Source organism: Manacus candei, unplaced genomic scaffold (genome assembly GCF_025592945.1).
Source record: "Manacus candei isolate 608988 ecotype Guabito, Panama unplaced genomic scaffold, ASM2559294v1 h1tg000019l, whole genome shotgun sequence".
NCBI classification, from domain to species: Eukaryota; Metazoa; Chordata; class Aves; order Passeriformes; family Pipridae; genus Manacus; species Manacus candei.
In genome coordinates, this window is record NW_026138067.1 from 1,010,001 (window position 1) to 1,033,838 (window position 23,838).

Consider the following 23,838-nt stretch of genomic DNA (forward strand, 5'->3'; position numbering starts at 1 on the left):
AACAATAAATACCTTATTTCTAGGAAAATACATCTCCACAGCATAACCAGAATAGAATACAACATGATCTGAGAAGGTAACACTGACAGCCCAGAGATCACAGCAGTTCAGAGGACACAGTAACTGGCAGGTGAGAGGGAGAATAACTTCCTGACTTCAAAGAAGATTATATTTTCCTGCTTCATATTTTGAACATCATGTATTGTATTTTATTAATTAGCTTTTGGATGAGATTTTATCTTTCATTCTAATAAAAGGTGCATAAGCATAAACCAGTGAATACAGTCATCAGCATTCTTAAGACACCATGCTTACACTAGTGGCTGGAATCAGAAGAAGTCTTTTCCTTGGATGGCAGAGCACCACAATCTCATCGTGTACTAATGATTAGCAGCACATCAGAAGTGGGCTGGTAGCAGGAATTCCTGACATCCCCTTACTCTGAATCATGCAAAGTTTGCAAAAATCCAGCTTGTTGCAAGCATGTGATATTATATTTATAACCAAGTCTCAAGACTTTGTTTGTAAAAGCTTCTATACCTACAAATGAAAAATATAATCAAACAACAGAGATTACAGAATTAGGGAACAGACAGTTCCTGTGTACAGCTAGAAATGATCCCCTGACCATACATTCAGATGTGGTTACATGCACTAAACTATGGAAAGTAGTCCTTAAACGTTATTCATTTTCCTGACTCCCTTAAAAAGAGAAAAACTGTAACACATCTGTGACCTAGCAACAAAATGGTTTGAAATACTTTCCAGATCACTGAACTGTGCAATACCTTTAAAAATGGGATGACAAAAGGTCGCAGTGGGAAGTTAGTAGCTTCTTGCAGTTTGGAATGAAATTCTTCAATTGTCAAAGTAGAATTCTGTTGAGAAAAAAAATTTTGTCTTAGTGACAAAATAATGAAAACATTCAGCAAGAGAAACAGTAACCAAAAGACTCTGAAATTGCTTAATAACTTGTTCTTGATATTGATAAGTGAATAAAGAAAAGCATGCTGCATATTAAATTACTACCTTATTAAATTACTCAAAGGAAACAACCAGCATCTAAGACATTCAGCGCTTGTTGCTTAGAGTACAGTTTAACCTCTCAGGTGCAAAGCATGCAAATGCTTTCATATTTCAAACATCAGTTAAAGCTGCTTTTCTCAACTTTTTCTTTTTATTTCATATTTTTCTACTATTTTCTTCTATTATCATATTTTCTACTGGCGACTCTTGCACTTTTGTTCCTGGTACAAAAGTTATAACTAACATGCACAGACAAAAAGATCCCACTTCTTAAAGGCACATTCCTTTTTGTTGGAGGAGGAAGACTGCCTCTTGTACTTATAGAGAGGACTGTTTATTATATTCTAGACTATGTAGGAAAGTCATTACAGCTGAGGTCACAATCATGAAGACCACATGCAGACAGGGTTGACCAAGGGAATAGTGTGATTCGGATTTTCCCAAGGGATCCTAATTTGCTCTTCAGACCTCAAATGAAGGCAGAAATTGACCATAATTAACAGTGGGGAAGCAGTTTTGATCTGAAAATCAACAGAAGGCAGATGCTCCCAAAGCCACCTTTACTTTTCTTTACTAGTTCCCCTTTACAGAGAGAACCATGAGACAAGCAAAACCCCGTTAAACATGTATTTTGAATACAGAAGAAAATGGATAGCAGGACTCACTGCCTACACTAGACTTCCTTTTGACACAGATTTAAGTGAAAGGGCACCCACTACTGTCAGGTAGGGTTTTGTGAAGATACAAGCAGAGGACCCCTCAGCCTTAGTACTAAACAACGCTGTCAGTCTCTGCTCCAAGTGAACTCAATGGCAACTGCAGCTGCTCAGAATAGATGTAAATTAGAGCACCACAATAGCATTTTTCCCAGTATATTTAACTATTGCTGAAGAAGACACATGGGAGACAACAATGTCTGGCAGAGAGAGGACTTTATTGGGAATAAAAAGAATTCCTGGGCCAGATGCATCTAAAAGGGCAGCCCTGCTAGACAGATGTAGGTAAGAAAGTGCTGAAATTTTCATTCAGCTATACCATCATATAAAGATAACCTTATCAATAAGGTGACTGAAGTAGCAGCAGTGCCCAATCAAGCTCACAATCTTGGGATCAGTGATACTGAGAAAAGGTTCTGCACTGCATAACTGCAGTCCAAACATACTCAGCTCATCCTTTTAACCAGTATTCTGGCACTATACATGTAGGGCACTCTCTTTCCCCCATCCAATTAAACTAGGAAAGTCAAACCACTTTACTACATTATGTAATTTAAGGTATGTCTACATTAGAAGTACTGCCAGTATAGGTTACTGGCAAAAAGAGTCAAGGCTATACCTGGTTGGGAATAGCTGCCACTTGTGTGAAGCTAGTCAAGCTACACATTAGCTCTGGTAACAAGCGCCAGCACTTCACTCTTGCATGTTTGGCATCCTCAAAGTACAATGTACGCAGTGTATCTGACCAACAAGTTTATATAACAAACACATCAAGCAAGGAAGAGGGAAAAGGACAGAAAAAATACCAGTTTTATTGCTTACCACAAGTCCTAGCACAAGGGTACGCACTCTCTCCCCAATCTCTGGTGAAATGTCATTGCCAAACTGCTGTAAGGTTGTAAGAAATCTCTTCAGTTTGCTGAGCTGCCTAGCTCCACAAGCTGGCGGTAACTGCTGGTTAGCCAGAGAAGAGGAAGAGGAAGAGGATGGCCCATTGCTAAAGCCATTAGGAGGAGATGGAGCTCCATTTAACGCTGTTGGTGAATGGCTAGTGCCATTGGTTACTGAAAGAAAAAGAGACAGGAGGATAAAATAAAGATTGGGGTGGGGGAAGAGACAGAAAGAAAAAGGAGAGACAGAGGGGAAAATCCCTCAGCTTATGTTTTTTGTGCTTGACCTCAAAATTAATTAAGTTGCACAATCAAAGACAATTAGCCTTTTGACAGAGTAATAGTCTGCAGTTTATTTCCCAGTAGCTGGTACTGAACGGTGTATGGATTGGAAGTAACAGCAGCTGCCTCTCACACATCCCCTTCAAAATGCTCCTGGACCTGAAAAGCATCATTTGAATACCAGCCTTTTGTCAGAGGATTTTAAAAAGAGAAAGAGAGAAACAGAGAGAGAAAAGGCATGAGTGCATGTATGATTGAAGACCCAAAAAACTGCTCTTTGGGGTAGAAAAAAATGTGCAGACATATTTCATGAAGCCTCAGTTTATCTCTGAATATTTTTACTTGTGTTTTGTACACACGACTGACAGCTGTGTTTATAAAACAGGACTTTCACGTTTTAACCTTACACCACCCAACGAGAAGGTTATTTTTTCCAATACAGATTTCCTAGCTGCTAACATATGAAGCACACAAAGTCATCTGTGCAGGTACAAATGCTGCCATGCTCCCTGTGGCCTGAAGCCTTGCAGCAATGGCATGAAGCTAGACTTCAGAAGACTTCTGAGACACCACAAGCAAATCTCTCTGCTTTCACGTGCCAACACCATATCTTTGAAAACAAAAAAGCAAGCATTTCCCTCCTGTTGCAAGGTTGCTCTGAGAATAACTATCTGAAGCACTCAATTTATAACAACAAGACTCATGCAGACATACTGAAGACAACACAGTTTTTGCCAGTGATTTCGGTTTGATTCTTATCCACACTACAGAAGAGAGCACAGAATCAAACTGAGGACATCCTTTTCCACCCAGGTTAGTTGGAATAGCAACACTCAAAACACACACCATTGAGGTTGTTTGAGTCCAATTTGCTAAAATGACAGCAAATGGCAAGAAAAAGGATGGCTCCCTAGGAATACAAGTGCACCAGCACACAGGCAGGTGTGGGCACACAGCATGTGACTGCACTCAGCAGCAGCTGAGTACAGCTGTGCTCAGCTGGCCACTGCTCCAGAGAAATTTGCTGATTTCTTTTTGGGGATCAGTCAGAACCCATCCAAAAAAAAAACTATAAAAAATCAGGAACTTGCCTACAATTCAAAATGCATAAGAGTATTAGTATAAATTGCTTTCTCTTTAAAAGCACAGCCAAGGAACCTAGCAACCCGAAGAACTGTCAATGTTTTTCAATGACCAGCCTTTCTGAAGCCAAACATCCCATTTTTGTGTCATTTTCTTCATCAGTCAATCTTACTTTTAGCTAGGAAGTCCTTTTTGAGGGTGGACACCTATTACTACATATAAATCACTACCCCGAAACTTTGAAGGAGCTTTTGTTGCCCTAGTGACTGCCTTCTGGAGGCACTACAGAAAAAGCTATGTTAGTTTCTCCTTGTGTTTTATCCTAGTTTTGGTTGTCTATTCTGTCTGCATGGGCTAGGGAGAACAAGAAGTGGAAAAAAGTAGAAATAGAAAGGAGCTGGCCTCTGCGAATTCAGCTCCATGTGTGACTCCACGCCATGCTCTGAGTGCTACAGAGTGAGATATCTGAGTAAACAAATACATTGTGAAACTTGCATATCAAAAGTCATCATGCCATGAACTTAGAAAATGAGGATTGGGAAGAATAGCAACATGCCCTGACCTAGCCTGACACTACCCAACAACTCTGTCACCAGTAAGGGGCTGCTATAGGCAGAGGGTCCTGGGGCTATGATCAAGAAAGCACAGAAAGGCAGGTAAAGATTTCTCCAACAACAAAAGGAATATAGAAATAGTTCCATGATTTCAGCTCGCTCTTTATAATATTTAAATTTGCCAATTGGCAAAGATCTACATAATTTCTAAAACAAAACTATGTTATTAATACAAAAGAATTTAGCATTTAAAATTTCAAAATAAGACATGTCAAGAATTTTTAATCATCTAAACCAAAGAAAATAAGGATACTCTAGACCAGAAAACAAGTTTGATCTTTCTGGCCTGCAGGCATTCCCACGGCAATAATAATAAATTTAACAGACACTGTGACAGAAGTGACTGTTTACTATACAAGCTAGAACCACTAAGGCCAAAGTCCAAAATCTGACAGGGTAAAAAGCAATTAAAATCAGAATTTTTTTAGACTTTTAGTCTTCAAATAGAGAGCTCCAAATATCCAGCTATGGTTCAAACACCTCCCAAACTGCTGAACTCAATCAAACAAACACTTTTCTAAAAATCTTGTGAGTACACTGAGGACTGTAAGTGTGATTAAAGAACACTGTCATATTCCTTTTATGAGTGACAAAGATTATCCTGAACTGTGGCAAGGGCATCACACCGGAAAGCTTAATCTGCAGGAGCCCAATCCTGCAAAAACCTAGAAACAATTTAATTTCAAACTGGAGCAGCTCGAGTCTGAAGCTCCACCCAGGATGACTCAGGTGCCGGAGTTAAGCAAAACAGACAAATCTTTGCAGGATCAGGGTCACTGGGTTAAATCTGAGTTTATGTGAATAGCTGGCACAAACCCTCCTCACTGTTTAAATTCAATGTAAATTGTCAGGACAGAGTTCCCTGGGATAAGTAGTACAAAGGCCTCCAGCTGGCCTTCTGCATAGAGGTGAATTTTAAATAAGGTATCTAACAGACAGAAAGGGACTAAACAGACATAGGCAAGACAAATAGAAGATGCTGCCTTCATTCTGTTTAGGCATATGTATTCTACTGTTCTAAAAATGTTTTATTTAAAATGTGAAATGTAAACACATTCTCATGTTTATACTATTACAAGGCAGTATAAGAGACCAAAAAATTTGCAGCTAAATCTTAGTAAGAGAAATGCAGATCATTTCATGGCTGTGAAAAGAATAGTCCAGACAGCATGCCAGATTCAAATCTCAGTTACACTGATACAAATGCAGAGTAATTCCATCACAACTAGTAGAGTTTTTTATGTGTTTATATCAATACACTGAGACAGAGATGCAGCCTCAAGTGATTTAGAGAAGTGAAGTGGTCACAGACTGAAAACCTCTAGATAAAAATTATGACAGGGCTTTAATTTTGGTTTTATATCAATATGAACTAGATATTATACAGCACTTAAATCAGAATTCTTCATTGAAATGTAAGTGGAAGATAAGTATTTTTTCCCTATGAATTATCTCCACTTTAAAAACAAACAAACAAACTCCCTGATGTTTCTATACAAAAGGGAACAGGATCCTATAAACAACAAAAGGGCATGTAAGAGAATATTTCCTGTACTTCTGACAAGGGGACTGATCTGAGCATTAAGTGCATAGGAAACCACCACTTGCTGTTGTTTGACACTGTGGCCAAGTTGTCAGTGAAATAACAACACAACTCGAAGTTGACCATCTTAATACCTTAAAGATGTATTAATCTGTTGAGAGCTTAGTTTTGCTTAATTACTTTAGTGCAGTACAACCAAATGCTGCTCCCACCACATCATGCACGTTTCCCTTTGCATATTTTGGCTCCTTACACACAGAACAGAAAGAAGATGTAAGAAAAGAAAGAAAATAAGACTAATTACACGTTGTGGGCGTGAATGAACTGGTTCTTGGAGCTCCTTGGGTAGTGGGAGGAGGTGGCATGGTTGGAGGCGTCAGCCTGGATTGTGTCTTCACATCCACAGGTGAGTCTGGCATTGTGGAATGCTTCTCAGTGCGATCTGCAACACACACCACAGGAACACACTGGTTTATTTCCCCAAGCACACCCCCTCTGACAAAAACTTAAAAGCTAATGCAAGAAGTGAGCCATTTCAGCATCTGCTGTGAAAGATTGCACCTGATTATCTACTCCAGTGTGCTCTTCACAAATTACATCACCTAAACCTTACCTAAAAAGGTGCAATGCAGGTGGTAAGACCTGACTTGTAGTGGTGCTGCATTATCTTTCAGGGTTTTTTCTAGCATGTACAGATGCTACCTCCCAAGCACTCCTGAAGCTGCAGTAATGCCACCTCCCTTCAAGACTGATGTCAGCCAGGAGGAAAAAAATAGATGAAGACACAAAAAGATAATAAATCTCCTTATGGCAGCTCTTCCAGAACTAAAACCTGAAGCTCTATAGTACAGGTGAGACATTGGGTGGTATACTGGTTGAAGCCAGCTCTCTTCGTGTCTCTTCTTTGTGTCACCTGCCGCCCTCTCCACCCCTTCTCCTTGTAATCATGGAGAGATACTTATGGTAAATACCACACACCTCCTGGATCACTTTACCACAGTGCCACTGGATATTCCCACATTCACCAGAAAAATAAACACAACATGCCAAAATGATAAGTCAATCGCCTCATGTACATACCACTGTTTTTAAATAAGTTTGCACCGTCACACAATAGAACAACTTTAATTCAAAACTTGCAGGATAAGCAGGAACATACCTACCTGAGAAAACAAAACAAACAAAAGGCAAAACCAGGTAGAAAACTTAACACTTCTCTTGCAACTAAAGATCTAAACATGCAAGACATTCAATATAGAAGCTACAGAAGTGTAATTTCTTCCAACATGTTTTTGGACACTTTTATGTTAAAATTTTTTAAAAACCATGCGAGCCCTTATGTTTCATTTATTAAGAATGGGCAAAACTTGGCAACATTTACCAACTGAAAGCAAAATTAAGGCTTCCTCACTCATGCCAGGAATTTAGCAAGCCATCTTGAGTAAAGATGAGTACAATCAAGTTTAGGTTTTAATGGGAATAAGTTAAATTCTTCCATCTCTTCCTCGGGCAGTCACAGTTATTTACTTATACACTGCTCTACACAAGTCTTCCTGAGCTCCATGAAACTTTTTTGTAAAGCAAGTAAGTGTTGCTGCTAATGGACAAGCATGTAAGTCTGTGGTTTTAATTCAAGACAATAGTAAAGCCCATCATGTTCTATAAATTCTGTCACTCCACTTTGCAACATGTTATCCTTCTTACTAACAAGATATAAACTTCAATGACAAAATCTTATTGGAAATTTGCCCCCAAGAGACAAAAAAATTTTCCCCAATAACAAATTAAATACAATGCACACATTTAACAAATGAAGAGTATGTTTAAAAGAGCCTCAAAACACCAGAAAACTTAAATATGAGAAAGTTACCAAAAGTAACCCCCCAAAAAATTAACAACACATAACAGATACCAATCTTTAGCTGCCTGAAACTGAGGAAACTGAGGAAGTAAGTCCCAGAGGTGCAGCGTGTCAGGTATTGCAATTATAGAAGCCATCTTTGCCCTTTGTAGAAATGCTTACAGGCAATGTTTCAGTTCTCAGGGAAAGGGAGTAATTTCACATAGAATTTAGAGACAACTTTGGGGAAGATGAGCCCCGAATAGGATGAGGGGAATACAGATACAATTTTAAAGGATCTGTGGTGTTGATCTAAGGTTAGATCCTTCCACCTCAGATGTGGAGGGAAGAGTATCCACAAGGATTAGCTTAAATATTAAGGCTGCTACACAGATAAGTGAGGTTTGATTTGCAAATCAAGCAACAGCAAATTATTACATGCTGGAAAACAAAAACAAGTTTCTAAACATATTCTGTACACATTTCCTTTCCATATCCCTATACCAAAACAGTTAAATCTGTATCTCCAACAAGCCATTAATTCAACATAAAGAACTATGAAAACTCGTCTTGAAATGTTAATTGCTTCCTTAATAGCCGAATTCATCTTGCACTCACCTCAACCAACCTCAGCAACAAGGGAATAAATAGCTTTCAGCTCATGTTGCAACAGAGGGAAAGAGGCACAGCAGTGAGCCCCAGCCCTCCTAAATAAAGGCAAATATTTCTGCCATGCCAAGAAAGGAGAGAGAAAGGGAGGCTTGCCAGAGCTGGTGGGGAGATAACAGTGGGAACTGCTGGTCCATCTGGTTTTCATTCTGCTAACACTCACATTGAACTGTTAAGGAAGGCAGTCCAGGTACACAGATTTGAAGCATGTGGGAGCGCAGACACAGGCACAGAGGAGATGGAGGTGGGTGGAAGAAGGAGTGAGAGAAATTGAGCTCCTCTAACAGACTGCTGCTCTCAGCAAGCAGGCACAGCCTGTATCCTCCAATTCAGCTGGTGATAACTAAAAGCGATCCTGAGCTGTAACCAACCACATGGCTCCTGCTTCCTCCTTCACTGCATTTCAAAGTTCAGGTTTGATCAGAAACGCATTCAGATTGGAAGGGGGAGACTTTCCCAAAAAGCTGGCAATGTTTTGTTACTTAAATTGAACACGGTAGTGAGAAAAAGTGTTTTGGTTTTGCCCTCCAATTTCAGGTTGCCGCTCTACCATGATCCAAATGGTTTCTACTACCTCAAATAGTGTCTACCACCCAGTTTGCAGACTGCTGAACTTATCCACAGACCTCTGTACTTCTCTTATAAATCTAATAACATTAGGCTTGATTTTTCCCAATTACCCTTCTCTGGACCTCTTAGGGGTGGGGAAAAGGGGCTTTTGAAGAAGTACAATGCAAAGAGCAAAACTCTTCCACATGCTTGGAAGATACCACCACACCACCCAGGAGAACAGTCTTTGCACCCCTCTTTTCCATTCCCTTTAACAGCAAAACCCCCGTGGGAGCCATTCTGCTCTTACTGCTACTGTTTACCTGCTCCTTGCCTTTCCATATGGCTCCCTGACCTCCGAGGGAATGATGGGACTGAGAGTACCTGTCTACAGCAGCTCTGCACCCACCACTGCCCCACCACCCGCACGCCCAGAGAACCTCAGCAGCTCTTTAAGACATAAATCATTCAGGGGATGAAGCGGTGATGGAGTACAAAGTGAAGCAACCACAAATAAAACCATTAACACTTCTTGCTATATGAACTCCTAAAGCCTGTGGCATCTGATACCTAGCCTAGAACTCTAGGTTCTACAAATCACTATTTATTTTTTAATTAAAAAAAAATAAACAAAACAACCAACACTTTTTACTGTAATGGTTGAAGAATAGCCTGATGATATGAAAGCTAAAGACAAAATGGTATTTAAATCATATTCACAAGCCAAGTTTACTTTAAGTCATGTCATTCCATGAAGATCTTTATGTATGGACATTTTCTATACACACTCTCAGTGGATATTCTGCTATTCATATATTCAGAGGTGATAAGGGTTTGGGAGGGGAAGAAAGAATCCCTTAAGAGGAAAAACTGTAATTTTTACATGTGAAAACCTGCCTTGCTAAGATTTCACGTACATTTGCTCCAGTTTTATAATACAGGGACATATACATTGAATTTTGCTTGAAATTTGGAAGAACTTTCACCATGTCTTAAAATTGCCCAATTTCTTGAATTCAAAAGCATTTTCATGCTCTTAATTCAAACCAAACTCCCCATTTGCAAAGCTATTTCTATCTTTTTTTTTCCGATGGACCCTGACATTTCAAGCAATAATCCTGAATTAGCAGGGACACACCAGAAAGTTTCGTACAGGCAGTATCCCCCAGCGTCACACATTTCAGATTGTGTACACAGAGGGAGTAATTTCTTTCAGATGCACAGATTTTTTTCTACTGAATCCCTCTAAACAGTGATAGACTTGCACTCCTTAGCCCAGTTTGGATCAAATGGGGCTGAAACCAGAGGTCCTTCAAACTGGAAGGAAAAGGAGACATCTGGAACTCATTCTGCAATGTTCACTGCAATCAGTTCAGGATGGAGAAAGATGGTGAAATAATGGTCTAGTCCTAATCCATACACAACCCTCTGGTGCAGCAAAAGACTTAATAAATTCAGAAAATATGTTTCAAGTATGCAGAGATCTAGTGCATTTGCTTTGGATTATATTTTTTATTTAAAAAAAAAAGGTAAAACATTTTGAAATGTACATTCTTGAATCTCCTCTACAGCACAGAATGAAGAACTGTGATTTAACCACAGAAGTATTTTGCTCCATTTAAAATTAAAGAATGTTGTAAAACCAACTCTAAATTACGATATTTCTTCTGTGGATTTCTTGTTTCATGAAACTGTACTGTTCTTGTCATTCACTCGGTTTTTATGGCAGAGGTTATTTTTATCACTATATTTAGCTGTTAGGTGAACACTGATATTTACCGTAAGCACAGTCAGCTTCTGATGTAAACAAGGAAGAGACAAAGTAAAACATGCAGGAGAAGGGGCAAAAAGAGATGTGCCTGTATTCAAACTGATTTACTTTACTTCCTGTAATCTAAAAGATTTAGTCCGTTTCTAAAACAAGGTGGCCTTTCATAAATGGCAACATTTCAGCTCCCATGGCACACTTCCAAGTCTAACGCATCAAGGAAAGCTGATGCATGGAACAAAATATGGAATATATAAATACTTTACTGATACCATTTCAATAGCCAATTCAATGTCGAGCATTTCTAGGAGTGGTGTGTTTTCAATTTCCTTTTTTAAATGAAAAAAATTGTGGTATAATACGCTGTGGCATTTATTTTACTTTTAGTTAGTGCAAACAGTTCCAGATGTATACTCAGGCATGAAAGATTCTTAAAAGATGCTCTATATTGATGGTACAGTACTTTCTACTTTGGTGCCAACATGTTAAAAATAAAAATAAAGCTTGCTAAATTAAAAGAGTCCATTGTCTTTTTTTCTTTAAACTCACAGAAAGAGTAAACCCTACACATGACACAAGGGATTAGAACCTGTCTCCACCACTCAAATTATATGAATTGAAACCTAAACCTGTGGGATTTAATACTGATGGTTACCTAGATGCATTGGACTAATTTTGATTATTTTGGGGGGGATAGCATAGAATTTGCCAGCAGGTAACCACAGGTTATGAGTCCCAGTGGCAATGAACCAGGAGACAGACAACCACAAGTCCGTCTAAGAGGACAAATTCCATAGCTCTTCCATCCATAATGCTATCATGCTGCAGTCAGTAACAAACCTTTTCTCTTTCAGATATGGCCAAGCCGCGGAGAACCATTACAAGGCAGTGTTTGTGGAGACTCACAGCTCCTGACTCAGAGACCTGCTGCTACGCAGAGCAGAACAACATTACAAGGTTGCCTTGGTTGAAAAGGACTTGTCTAAGAACGCATGGTAGAAGCCTGATATATATGGTAAAGTCTCCCCACTCCATGCACTGAAATCCTGGAGAAGTCCTGCAAGTCATACAATGCAGCCAATAAAACAGGACATTTGGACAACACCACTGGAGACCCGCTCCTAGCCAAGCACGTCTGGGATTTGTTTGAGAGCGATACAGTCTTCATTCCATTCACCTCTTGGCCCTTTGGACTTTTTCTTAATGAATAAATAAGGACCAAAACACAATGGATGTTTTTGTGCTAGAAACAACTGATCTGAAGCAGGCATAATATAGACATAACTTTCTGTCAGCACCAGATGCAGTCATGTTACTGGCCTAGAAAGGAAACGTCACCAGGTTTCCAGTTCCCCCATAGAGAACTTTTACTCTCTAGGCGAACTGCAGAAGTGAAGGATCAGAATGCAGTTCAGATGCTCAGACTCCATCTTTTGTCACAGAACATTACCCCTGCAACACTTATCCACCAGGAATGAGAATCTGTGTGGAGTGACTGATGGCATGCACAATAAAGTTTTAAGATGACACAACATTTCACTGCTCCTTTGGCACACTGGGTATGAAGCTCACATGCTGAAGATGACCCTTTTGGAAGAGCAATATCACAATTTTGCTGCAGTCTTATCTTGGTTCTGCTCTGCTGAGGTAGTTGAACAATTCATATCACCAGCTATTCTTCAGAATAAACGAGTACACTCCATTTACCCATTTCTACTCATTTAATGTGCAATTGCTAGAAGGAATTCTCTATCCTGGGAGTTCACCAAAGTTATCTTGGGCCAAGTCATCAGAGTTTTCTTCAGATATGCTAAAAAAAGCCTTGAAAATAATGTAATCTCCTCTGTTTTCCAAAATCTGAAAGGGATTTTTGTGCTAATGTCTCCCAGTTTTGGTAGAGCTTATGCATGATGTAAAGTAGGTGAATGCTTGGTCCATAATGGTACCTTGACTGGTTCTACCATCATGACAATGAACAAAATGCAGAAGCATTCTCTTTCATTTCAGTTGCCTAGGTGAGAGGTTCTGACTAGCAAAAAAATCTTGGTCCCACACTCATGGCTAGCTGAAGGACAGATAATTACACATACTATAATATAAGCAACACATGAGCTCAATCTCAGAGTTAAGACAAAAACGTTATGGCTTGCTTTGCTTGGAAATATTATTTTCTCCTGAAAGAAATAAACTCATCTTACCACAAAATTTCATTTTAAAAGGGGGAAGAGAGGGGAATAGAAAAATAAACTTTTCCCTCTCATTTAACAATCTGACATGTTTTGACAGTTTCAAAACTATCATAAATTCACTTTCAGTTATTCAATAAAAACTGACTCCTGTCAGAATTGCACCTTTTTTTAAATGCCTCTTTTCTCATTCACCCTTCCTGGTTTTGCAGATTTTACCATGTAAAATTGCTTGAATGCAGGAACGTAGGGAAGAAGACAAGCAAAGTAAGTGCCAAATTGTGGCAACTGCCCGAAGTTTCCATAAGCCCTCAGAAAATAAAGTCTACAAGTTTCTTCATTATGGCTGAATACACACCAAGTGGCCTGTAATGAAGGTGAAGACAATGTGGATTTATTCTAAATATCCCACCAAGCATCTAGAAAATGCCTCTATGTGTGGATAACTTATGTAGATTACAAGGAAATAGTCCCATAATCAGTGATAAAATGCTATTTTCCTGTTTACAGTTTCCTGGATCTTTTCTTTTTGTTGACAAGCTACCAAACTAAGAGCTGTGTGTTTTGCGTGGTTGTCTTGCGTTTCACATCACAGGAACTATTACTGCTATTCCAAAACCAGCTCACTGAACACTGAGGCCCAAGTGAAGCAATGAAGTGGTGCTCACCGCCTCCAGCATGAAGAACTGAAGAACAACCAGAGCAACTGCTGGCCAAATCCACGCCCCAGCCTGCCCTACAAGCTACAGGTGACCACCTCTCTACATCAGCAATCACTCTCTTCACTTAGAGAAAACCACTGGCATGCTTTCAGATGCTGTTTCCCAAAGGTTCTCCAACCAGTAACTCATTTCCTTTCTGTACCATCTTCTCTGGAACACCTACCCTTGTCAGGATTACATGTTACTTGGCAAATTACAGATGAAGGTAGACTGATATCAAAGAAATGCAAATGCCATCAGCATCAAATGGGTAATGTTTGTATGCTCTTATATACTCGACAGCACACATCCTTCCCACCTGAAGTGAGAAGATTTTCTCTCCCAACACCAACTGGAGTTTCCTAACTTGGTCTGCAGGGGCATATTTATGTTTTTAATCCAAAGTTTGTACAGGCCTAAATTAACAGTAAATCATAGAACCATAGAATGGCCTGGGTTGGATGGGACTTTAAAGATCATCTAGTTCCAACCTCTCTGCTATGGAGAGGGACACCTTTCCCCCAGACCAGGTTGCTCAGAGCCCCATCCAACCTGGCCTTGAACACTTCCAGGGATGGGACATCTGCAACTTATTCGGGCAACATGTTCCAGTGCCTCATCACCCTCACAGTAAGGAAATTTTTCCAAATATCTAATCTAAACCTACTCTCTTTCAGTTTGAAACCATAGTTTGTTACACACAGCTAAAAGTCTGAAGTAAAATAATCATAAACTCTTTTACTTTTAATGCACCTACTATATAAAGTGTAAAGCATGGATGCACTCATTTTAGAAAAGTCCTAAGAGAATACTGATACCAGTATTTAATTAGATTTAACTAGAACTGAAGTCTCCAATATAGACTAGGTAAAATAATCTAGGGTAACTTATTTAGATTCAGGGAAACTGTAGGTATTAAATTACTCTGCCAGTAAAAAAAGTTATTATGGTAATATTTTTAAGAGGCATTGTTTATATTTATATAATATGCCAGAAGTTCTTTAGGTTCAAAATCAAACATGGGTGTACGTGGTAGTATTTTCCATGGTTATACAACTGAAAAGATGTCACAGGGACTACCAAGAAGGTAATGGATATACATCTGGCTTTGCTTGGTTTTAAACTGTGGAATTTGTCATGGACAAGTCAAGATCCTGTAAGGTGTGAAATGGTGTTGGCCAGCCTGGGGCAGGCTGCTCCTCATCTTGTGGATCAAGGTCCCAAATCCCTGCTCTACCTGGATGTGCTGTTTTACCCATCCAAGAACCCAATTCCTCTCAGTGATATTTCAAACAATGGAAAGTCTGTTCCATTAGACCAGATGTGCAGGTCTGGGGAGGAAGACCTTACCCTAAGACCAAAAGCAGGGTCAGCTAAATTCCTTCTGCACAAGTATCAGTATACCATGAGGAAATCTGCTAATTTCTATCGTCTAACATAGACAGCTAAATTAGCACACTAGACTTTTCATATAATCAGTAAATAATTAGAACTTCTAATTTTTTAGTCTCTAAGGCTGCTAAATCACACAGTATAAATATTCCTTGTATAGATCTAGGTCCTTTGTCTTGTGAGAACCAGAGGCATTCAGACTGCTTTTGCAGAGTGGCTGTTGTAGAATTCAGGTCCTCAGTCACTAAGCATTATAACCTGGTCTCTATTCAGGCATGTACTATCTGCCAATGAAAATACACAATGAAGCATATTTCCACCAGAAACACTTGCTCAGATGGTGGCACTGTTACTTACTGCCATTACCAGCAACACAAAATTGGAACTAAACACTTTCCCCCATCTCAGTATTACACACTGACAATCTTCCAGTAATGCAATTTATTACCTTAATCAGTACTTCGGCATTTCTGGAAATACATACTTTAGAAGACTATCATTTCACATCATCAGATGATGCCATTAAAGACATCTTGTATTTACATGACTGACTGTCTAGACAGAGTGTGAGAAGATACTCATTATTAGTTACGAGTCAGCTCCTTCTCGATGCCGCATGTCACACCAACTGTCTTTTATTCTGGGCACTGCCTCACACCTGAATGCAGCAGTAAGCATATGAGAAGGTGGAAAGAGATTCTCAGAAACTTCCCATGAAATTAAGACCCAAATACCTTCTTAGGTGAGGCAATACTACTTATTGACAAATAAGCTCAAAAGCAAAACAAATGCTACCACTAGCAAAACCAAAAGGGTATTTCGAATCATCTGGCCTAATATATCACATGCATACTTAAATGTGAATATGAAATAATATAAACATGTAATGGAAGAGGGAAAGGAAGGAACACGTGTATGTCGTGTAAGACTAACAAGAGTGAAACCAGATTAAACCCCCTTCCAAAGCTGGCAAATTCACACAAATTCACATTGGCATAGAAATCAGGTGATCTCACCCAGGAAGAGACATGCTGGGTTAGCCTTGCAGGGAGACTCCAGACCCAGAAACACTCAGAATACGTGCTTAACTATAGACACTGAAAGCAGCTGTAGGTAAACTAATGAGACCACTCACAGGGCATACAATTACACAAAGCACTTCTAGACCTTAAAGCATCACAGCAGTCTTAGTCTTGCACAGTAAAGCTTAAAACTTCCTTCTTTCAAAGTATCTTCCCTATCTTTTGAATTTTAAATATCAGATCACCAAAAAAAAAAATCACCTAGCTGAAGCCTAAATTGAAAGAAAAATCAGCAATTATTACAGAACCCACAGAAAATATAACCAAAGTTTTAAAACAATTTCAGGTGTCATAGCATTGCCATGCCTGACACTTGTACAAAACATGCTTCATTTCAAGCCCAGTAGATTCAAATTAAATGTTTTGGGGTGTTTCCCGAATAAATACATTAAAAAGGTTTTTATATTTATAGAACCTTTATTCATCAAGCCAGCTAAGCCATTACTCCAACACAGCAATTTAATATTGACCTTTGTGGATCAGTGCAGCTTCCGTGGGTTACTTCTGTATATGCATGTGCACGTATGTGCACACGCACACACATATGTGATCAAGTTTTACTTACTTGGGTTTGTACGGCAAGTTTTCTTGTACATGAAAAAAAATCTTATGAAATGCAGATTTAACTCTCTCTGTGCTGTGAAAACACCCCCAACATTTGGCTCTGGGTCTTCTTGGGTACATACATTTTGCGTTCCCGAGAAATGCATTAACCAGAAGAGAGGCCATTTTTATGAGAAAGAGAAGAAGCTTCCCGGGAAGGATGGAAACCCTGCGGCGGGGCAGAGGGTATCCGAAGGGGGCGGCAAGGCGGGCTCTGCCCGCGGGGACGCGGCGGCCCCGGGATGCCCCGCTGGAGCACCGGGACCCCGGCAGAGCGCGGCGCCGCCCGGGAACGTCTACAGGTGAGCGGGACACCACTAGAGGGAGCCGACACTGTGCGGCGGCACAGGGAAAAACTCCCTTCCCAGACGGAAAATTCAAAATAAACGGCAAGGTACTCAAAAAGCCAAGAGGAGATGCTTTAAGAAAAGTTCTTTCCAATATCTTCAGCCACGCAATACAGGAAGGAAAGCCTGTGATACCGCGTGTGTACGTACACAATCAGTATGAACTATTCTGTTTGCACAATACCAAACAGCTATAACCATTTCTTTCTCAAAAGAGCAAATAGGCAGCACTAGTTGCAACAGAAGACCTTTTTCAGTGCCTCCTATCATCACCTCTCTACCCTAGTCAAACAAGTTAGATGTTCCCCACGCCTCCCCAGTTTACACCTCCCCCCACACCTAACCCTGTTTTGGAGAAAGGGGAACTGCAGCAGGCAGCACAACAGGCAGTGTCATGACTACAACTGCACACTATATCCAGTCATAGGAACACGGATTGTGCTCTCACAACTACAGCCACATGATAATGCCAAAATTTAACACCATTTCTTTTTTGCACCAAAACACTGAAAACCGAACAAAACCTGGTATTTGCTTCACATCTATAATCAGTCAGAGATATCAAATGGCAAGCAGGGAAGAAATAAAGGGAAAAAAAATACCAGGGTGGCTCACATAGATCTTTATAAACATCCTTCCAGCACCCACATAGGTGCTAAACCCCAAGGGCAGAGACAATTCAAAACGATAGAGAGATAGTGACTGCACTGGGATCTCTTGTGAGAACATGTTTCTTTATGGTCTTCCCTTGGAACAGAAGATGTGAAATACATCAGTAGTTGTCTGGTAGGCTTTAAATTGCTTGGATATGAAGAAATTAAGAACTGCTTAACTGCAACAGCTATCCCCAGCAAACTCCAAAATTATGAAAGTAAAACTAAAAATGAGAAAACAGCATACTTGGATTAAATACTAAACAGTTAACAAGAATAACTGTCCTGAAATGAGTTCCCATCCATTATCTTTTCCATAATTATTGCAACAGAGCAAGTAGCCTCAGTAACCGTGCATACAAATGACTTATTAGAAACTTAGCAGGTCATTTCCAAAGGTGATTATGAGCTCTGACTTACAGAGCTACTGCGGCTTGCACATAATTCTGTTCAGTACCAACAATCTGCACAACAATCTGCACAAAATTAAGATAAAATGTGTTTTCAAAACACCAAGTGGAAATAAACTTTCAGAAACTAGAAGAAGGTATGAGGTGGCAAACACTGATGAATCAAATGCAGTTATTTCCACACATGAAGTGTTAAAAAATTCAGTTTTGCCTGTGCTCTGGTGTCAGGAGAATGGAAAGGAGGTAGCAATTGTATGTTAGATAGAGTTCTTACAATGCCCCATGCTATAATTAAATAATGATGAGTGTAACGGTGAAAAGTCTAAGGTTAGACAGAATAGATTAAAATCATAGAAGGCCATCAGAGTGGACATCTGCTATAGATCAAGTATGGACAGCAAAAACGTGTGGGTAGATAAAGATACCACAACAAACTCCTTAAAAGAGTTACTGCAACAACAGGATGCTCTTCATCTCAATGGTCCTTCTTGGCCCTGTTTCTTAATGGGTAGCTGTTTGTGCTATTGCTATAAGTGAACAAGCAATAGAAAATATCAGAAAATTATTCAGAAGCGCCATTTAAGGAGAGCAATAAAGAACAGGAGCAGAGATCTGCAGCTTCCCCAGTTGCTGAGGTTGTTAAGAAACAGCAGGAGAGGCAGAAACAGACCCTGGCACTCCCACTGTGAATGGCTTGGTCATGTTGTAAAGAAATTAACTGAGCAAAACCAGAATAGCTTCACTTAAAATGTGCAGGGTAAAAAGGTTAGAGGAAGCATACCAAGCTACATTAACCAGAAGAAACAAAAGAAATATCAGTTTTCATTAATATCAAATAGATAAATAAGAAAATGAAAATATAAAAATCTTCAGTCTTAGCTGAAACTAGACAAAGATTGTGACAACTAACAAATATTGACATAGCTTGGGTTTAAATCTGTCTTAATGACTGAGAAAGAAATGGACAAGGAGGGTACCAAACTCGGACAAAAAATCCTGATTTTGGAAATCTGTATGTCATGTTTTTTACAGGAAGGAGCAAAATTGAAAATGAGATTTCTATACTGATAGCTCTTCTCTCACTTTCTCTTCTAGCACAAAAAGAGAGAGGAGATAAAACAAACCCAGAGAGGTATTATTACACTGTTCAGTCAGGCCCAGGATCTCAGGAGTCTCTCAACACACCTTTCCTTTCCTCCAGCAATCCCAAATCCTTGCAAGAACAGGGACAAGAAACTGCATGGCCCCATTGGCTCTGCAGGGAATCATCAGCCTTCTATCTATTGCTCTCCCTTCTTCTGTTTCTTTTTCTTATTATTTAAAACAATTTCCCTTTCTCTTTTTTTTAAACCATCTCAAATGTAAACTTTAAATACATGCTCTACATCATGTTATGTCATACTGGAACAAACAGCTCCTTGAAAGGCTGAACTTCACTTGTGATTATTTATCTAAAAGCTTTGTTTTCTTTTCTTTGAAACTGTGTGTATTTTGTTGGACTGCATCTACTGACAGCTAAACTCCCAAGCCTTCAACCTGCCATCTCAAAGAAGCTGATTCAAAAGAGTCCAAGTAGAGTTTACTGTTAGTCTGTAATGAGAGTAAAATTACAAATCTCTGTACCAAAAGCCAGCTGCTTCATTCTTAACTCTGATCTCCCCCTTTTCTTTTGCATTATAGCTAGCATACAGCTGCAATAAATGTGGCTCTTCTCACAAGCCGTGCAGATGTTAACAGTTCTGTAGGACATCAAGAAACATTTCAAGAATCTTGTAAGTGCTGACTAAACTTGCTTGAATTACCCACGCTACCTCCTCCACATTCCTATTCAGAAACATTAGCCTTCCTGAATGTATTAAGGAAAAAAAATAATTACCATTTAAGCCAAAGCATTAATACCTAGGTTTAAATGCACTATCAATAAACAACGAATGTTCTTAAGCCACCAGACAACAGATATTCAGATAGTGAACAAAAAGAAGACAATTTATTCTTTGTCAAGATGAGTAATGCATTTTTTTCTTTTCTTATCTGTGCAAGAGTAGCTAAATGACTGTCTGCAAATACATATTTATAAAAGTCACGGCTGGATGTATTTGAAAGAATGGATCATAACTAGAGCAAGATCTTTTCTTTTCTAGTAATCAAGTGGATTAATACGAAATTAGAGTGAAGGAGTTCAAAGTGCTACCTAGTACATTTTTATTAAAGTTATATTAGCATGACAGTCATATGCTTTAAAGATTAAGCTAAAGCCTCAAACCACAGTTGGTTCTGGGCAGCTGAAAGAGTCCAGCTGGGCAGGTAGAGGACTAGATACCAAATGCATTAAGTGGGTCTGTATTAGAGATGATGTTTTAATATTCTTCCTTCTTCAAGCAGTGTGCCAATTTTGGCTGGGGTAGAGCTAATTTTCTTCACAGCAGATAGTGCAGGGCTGTGTTTTGGATTTGTGCTGGAGACAGTGTTGGTAACACAGGGATGTTTTAGCTGTAGTTGAGCAGGGCTTACATAGAGTCAAGGCCTTTTCTGTTTCTCACCCTACCCACCAGCAAACAGGCTGAGGGTGCACAAGGAGTTGGGAGGGGACACAGCTGGGACAGCTGACCCCAACTGACCCAAGAGACATCCCACACCATGTGATGTCATGCTCAGCAATAAAACAGAGAGGAAGCTTGGCTGGGAGGCTTCAGCATGGGGACTGGCTGGGCATCAGTCGGTGGTGAGCAGTTGTATCACTTGACTTTCTTGGGTTTTATTTCTTTCTCTTTGCTATTTTACTTTTCATTACAATTAACCACTATTATTATTATTGCTGTTGTTATTGTTATTATCGCAATTACTACTACTATTTTATTTCAATTATTAAACTGTTCTTGCCTCAACTCACGAATTTTCTCACTTTTACCCTTCCAATTCTCTTCCCCCCAACCTGCTGGTAGGGAGTGAGCAAGCAGCTGTGTGAGATTTAATTGCCAGATGGGGTTAGACCACGACAAGCGGCAAGTCTAGTCTCCTTTTTTGGGGTAGGTCTTTCAAAACACGTGAAGCAGTTTAGAAGATCAGCCATCAACAAAGCCAATGAGACACGTACTCATGTATTACTCCAGACACTTGAAAATCCCACATCAAATATCCTACCCTGTGTGTAAACTTCACACTTTGAAAACCCGCTGGAAAGAGGGCTGCAGAGCGATTCACAGCACTGAGCCATAAAGAGATCACAATCTTAGACAAGTTCAGAAACAAAATGTGCAGTCGAGAGTGTCTATGGCACAGTTTTGAGACTGTCTCCAGTCAAGTGTCAATCTCAGCAGAGTTTCAAAGAGGACAGGGTAGGGAGAAATAAAACGAACTTATCAGTATATTTCCTGCAAGGAATTGACAAAAAGACCTCACTCCTACAAAGACCTGCTCAACTTCAGATACTTATCCTATTATGTAGCACTCTTGAAGTTAAAATCAAGTCTTTCAAGCTGTGGGGTACAAATAATTTACCATGAAATGTGGAATTCAGGGTATTGTTTGTTCCTTGATTTAGCAATACAGGAAATCTGAATATAAAGCAGATTTTCAATGTGCTATTTTCTAAATGCTTCATGACACTGCTTTTAGAGTAATTTCATCAAAATATCATAAAAGTACATTTAAGCATTTTGAGATAAGCAAAAAGACAATAGACTACAACCTTAAAAAGAAGTTAATGTAATATTAACAGAAGCTCTGTAATTAGCTAGTCCAAAAACCTCAAGCCATCTTCAAGCTTCCCTAAACAAAACAAATTGGAAGGAGAGAGCAGGAAGAAAAGAACTAAGAAAAGGAGGGGGAAAATAAAGAGAGAGGAAAGAAAAGCCACACGAGCCAGAGTCCCTCAGTGCTGTTATTTCTCCACAAGCGGAAATGCTCAGTTCAGTCATGGCTTAGAAGGCATAAACATCATTGAAATTCAAAGGCAGCTCCGAGAAAGAGGACGCCTCAATTGGTATGCAAGTGGTGTTTTCTCGCCCTGAATACATTATGAACTTGCAGCATGCTAATATGCCATGCTATCATAAGCACCAGATGGAACAGTAGGCAGTATATGTCCCATCAAACCTCAGGAAGATGTATTAATGTTCCTGCTCTTTTTTTTCTTCCCCTCCCCTCCCCCTTCCCTACTACAACCCCTCAGCTGTGTCCCCAGACTGGCACATTTCTTAGCATCAGTCACCTGCTCCCAAAGCACAGTTCTCCAGGGTTGCCTCATCTTCACCAGGTGGTGCCAAGCTTCTTTTCAATCTTTTTTATCGCAGAAGGTAAAGGCCACAAGACGTGTCAGGCTGTGCTTACTGAAGGGTATCGAGTACAAAAGATAACATCATGAGATAAATGATAGATGAAGAAAGACTTTGGGTTTAAAGCTAGAAACAATAGTTTTAAATTATATATAAGCAGTGCAGCACAAATTTGCCCCTCAGTACTATTGGTGAATGAAGAACTGGGAGGCAGCAGCAAAGATGCAAATAAACCAGAGGAAACTGGATTAAAGATCTTTGAATATAATTTCTTTTTTCACCACACTGGAAACCTTTTCAGAGGAGATGTACACAGTTCAACAGCCATTTATAGAGTAGGGGAAGGGTTTAATTTTAAATCAGAGTGTGAAAATGGAACACAGGAAAATTAGATCACATGATTTTGATTTTTTTAAATATATATTATTCTAATGACATTCCTTGGCTTTTATGGCTAACAATTTTCTTGGAACAGTATGTATGATTCTAAAGACATGCAGAATTTTTAATATTGCTTTGCATCATTTATTAATTCAGTCCCAAGTAGATTTATATGACTGAAGAAAAATGTAATCTAGTATTCTGTAAGAAAATATGTGCATACACATAGAAAATTAAAGCACATGTTTTCTGGTATCATCTGAATTTTTCCTATCTATTCATAGAAATATACCTCCTATTGAAACGTATGGTTTGCAAGAAAATTATTTTCTTTTTCTTTTCCTTTTACTGGGCCCTTCAAAATGCAAAATAAGGTCCTCAAGACTGAAAAGTAAGAGTCTGTGAATTCAAACACAATTAAGAAAGACGTGAGATGGCTGAAGACAAAAAAATCAGCTTTAAACACTTGAAGTTTCAATGTTCAAGTATTTTTAAACAGGTTTGTTTTTCAGAGAGAAGCCACATCACTAAACATTTTGCTAATATCTGGTATTTTAGAAACTACCTGCTGATTTACAAACAGCTATGCATGTAAATCTATTATTTTCCTAATAACATTCACCTTCTCATAAATATAGTCTAATTCTAAAAGATGCTGAATATTCACAACTCACACAAACTTTTCTGAGAATTAACATTGCTCAAAACCTGATAAGAGCTAGATACAGAAGTTATCTCTTGAATGCATATGAAGGGTTTTTCCAACTATTAAAGGTCTGGTTGACAGGGATTTCCCACCACACATCCAATCTTAACTAAAATAAAAAAG

At 39.2% G+C, this 23,838-nt stretch overlaps 1 protein-coding gene across 12 annotated transcripts in view; it reads right to left on the reverse strand.

The window, feature by feature from the left end:
* Positions 1-23,838, reverse strand: part of RUNX1T1 (RUNX1 partner transcriptional co-repressor 1) — a 111,828-nt gene that overhangs the window by 42,736 nt on the left and 45,254 nt on the right. For 9 of the 12 annotated variants that reach the window (XM_051785371.1, XM_051785373.1, XM_051785376.1 and 6 more), the window contains 3 exons: positions 6,459-6,596; positions 2,565-2,806; positions 789-878 (listed from right to left, as the gene is read on the reverse strand). In XM_051785371.1, coding sequence (XP_051641331.1) covers positions 789-878; positions 2,565-2,806; positions 6,459-6,596 — 470 coding nt within the window. Of the gene's footprint in view, positions 1-788; positions 879-2,564; positions 2,807-6,458; positions 6,597-21,765; positions 21,785-22,564; positions 22,678-23,838 lie in introns of those variants that run through there. The other 3 variants (XM_051785377.1, XM_051785380.1, XM_051785381.1) reach the window with 3 other exon arrangements.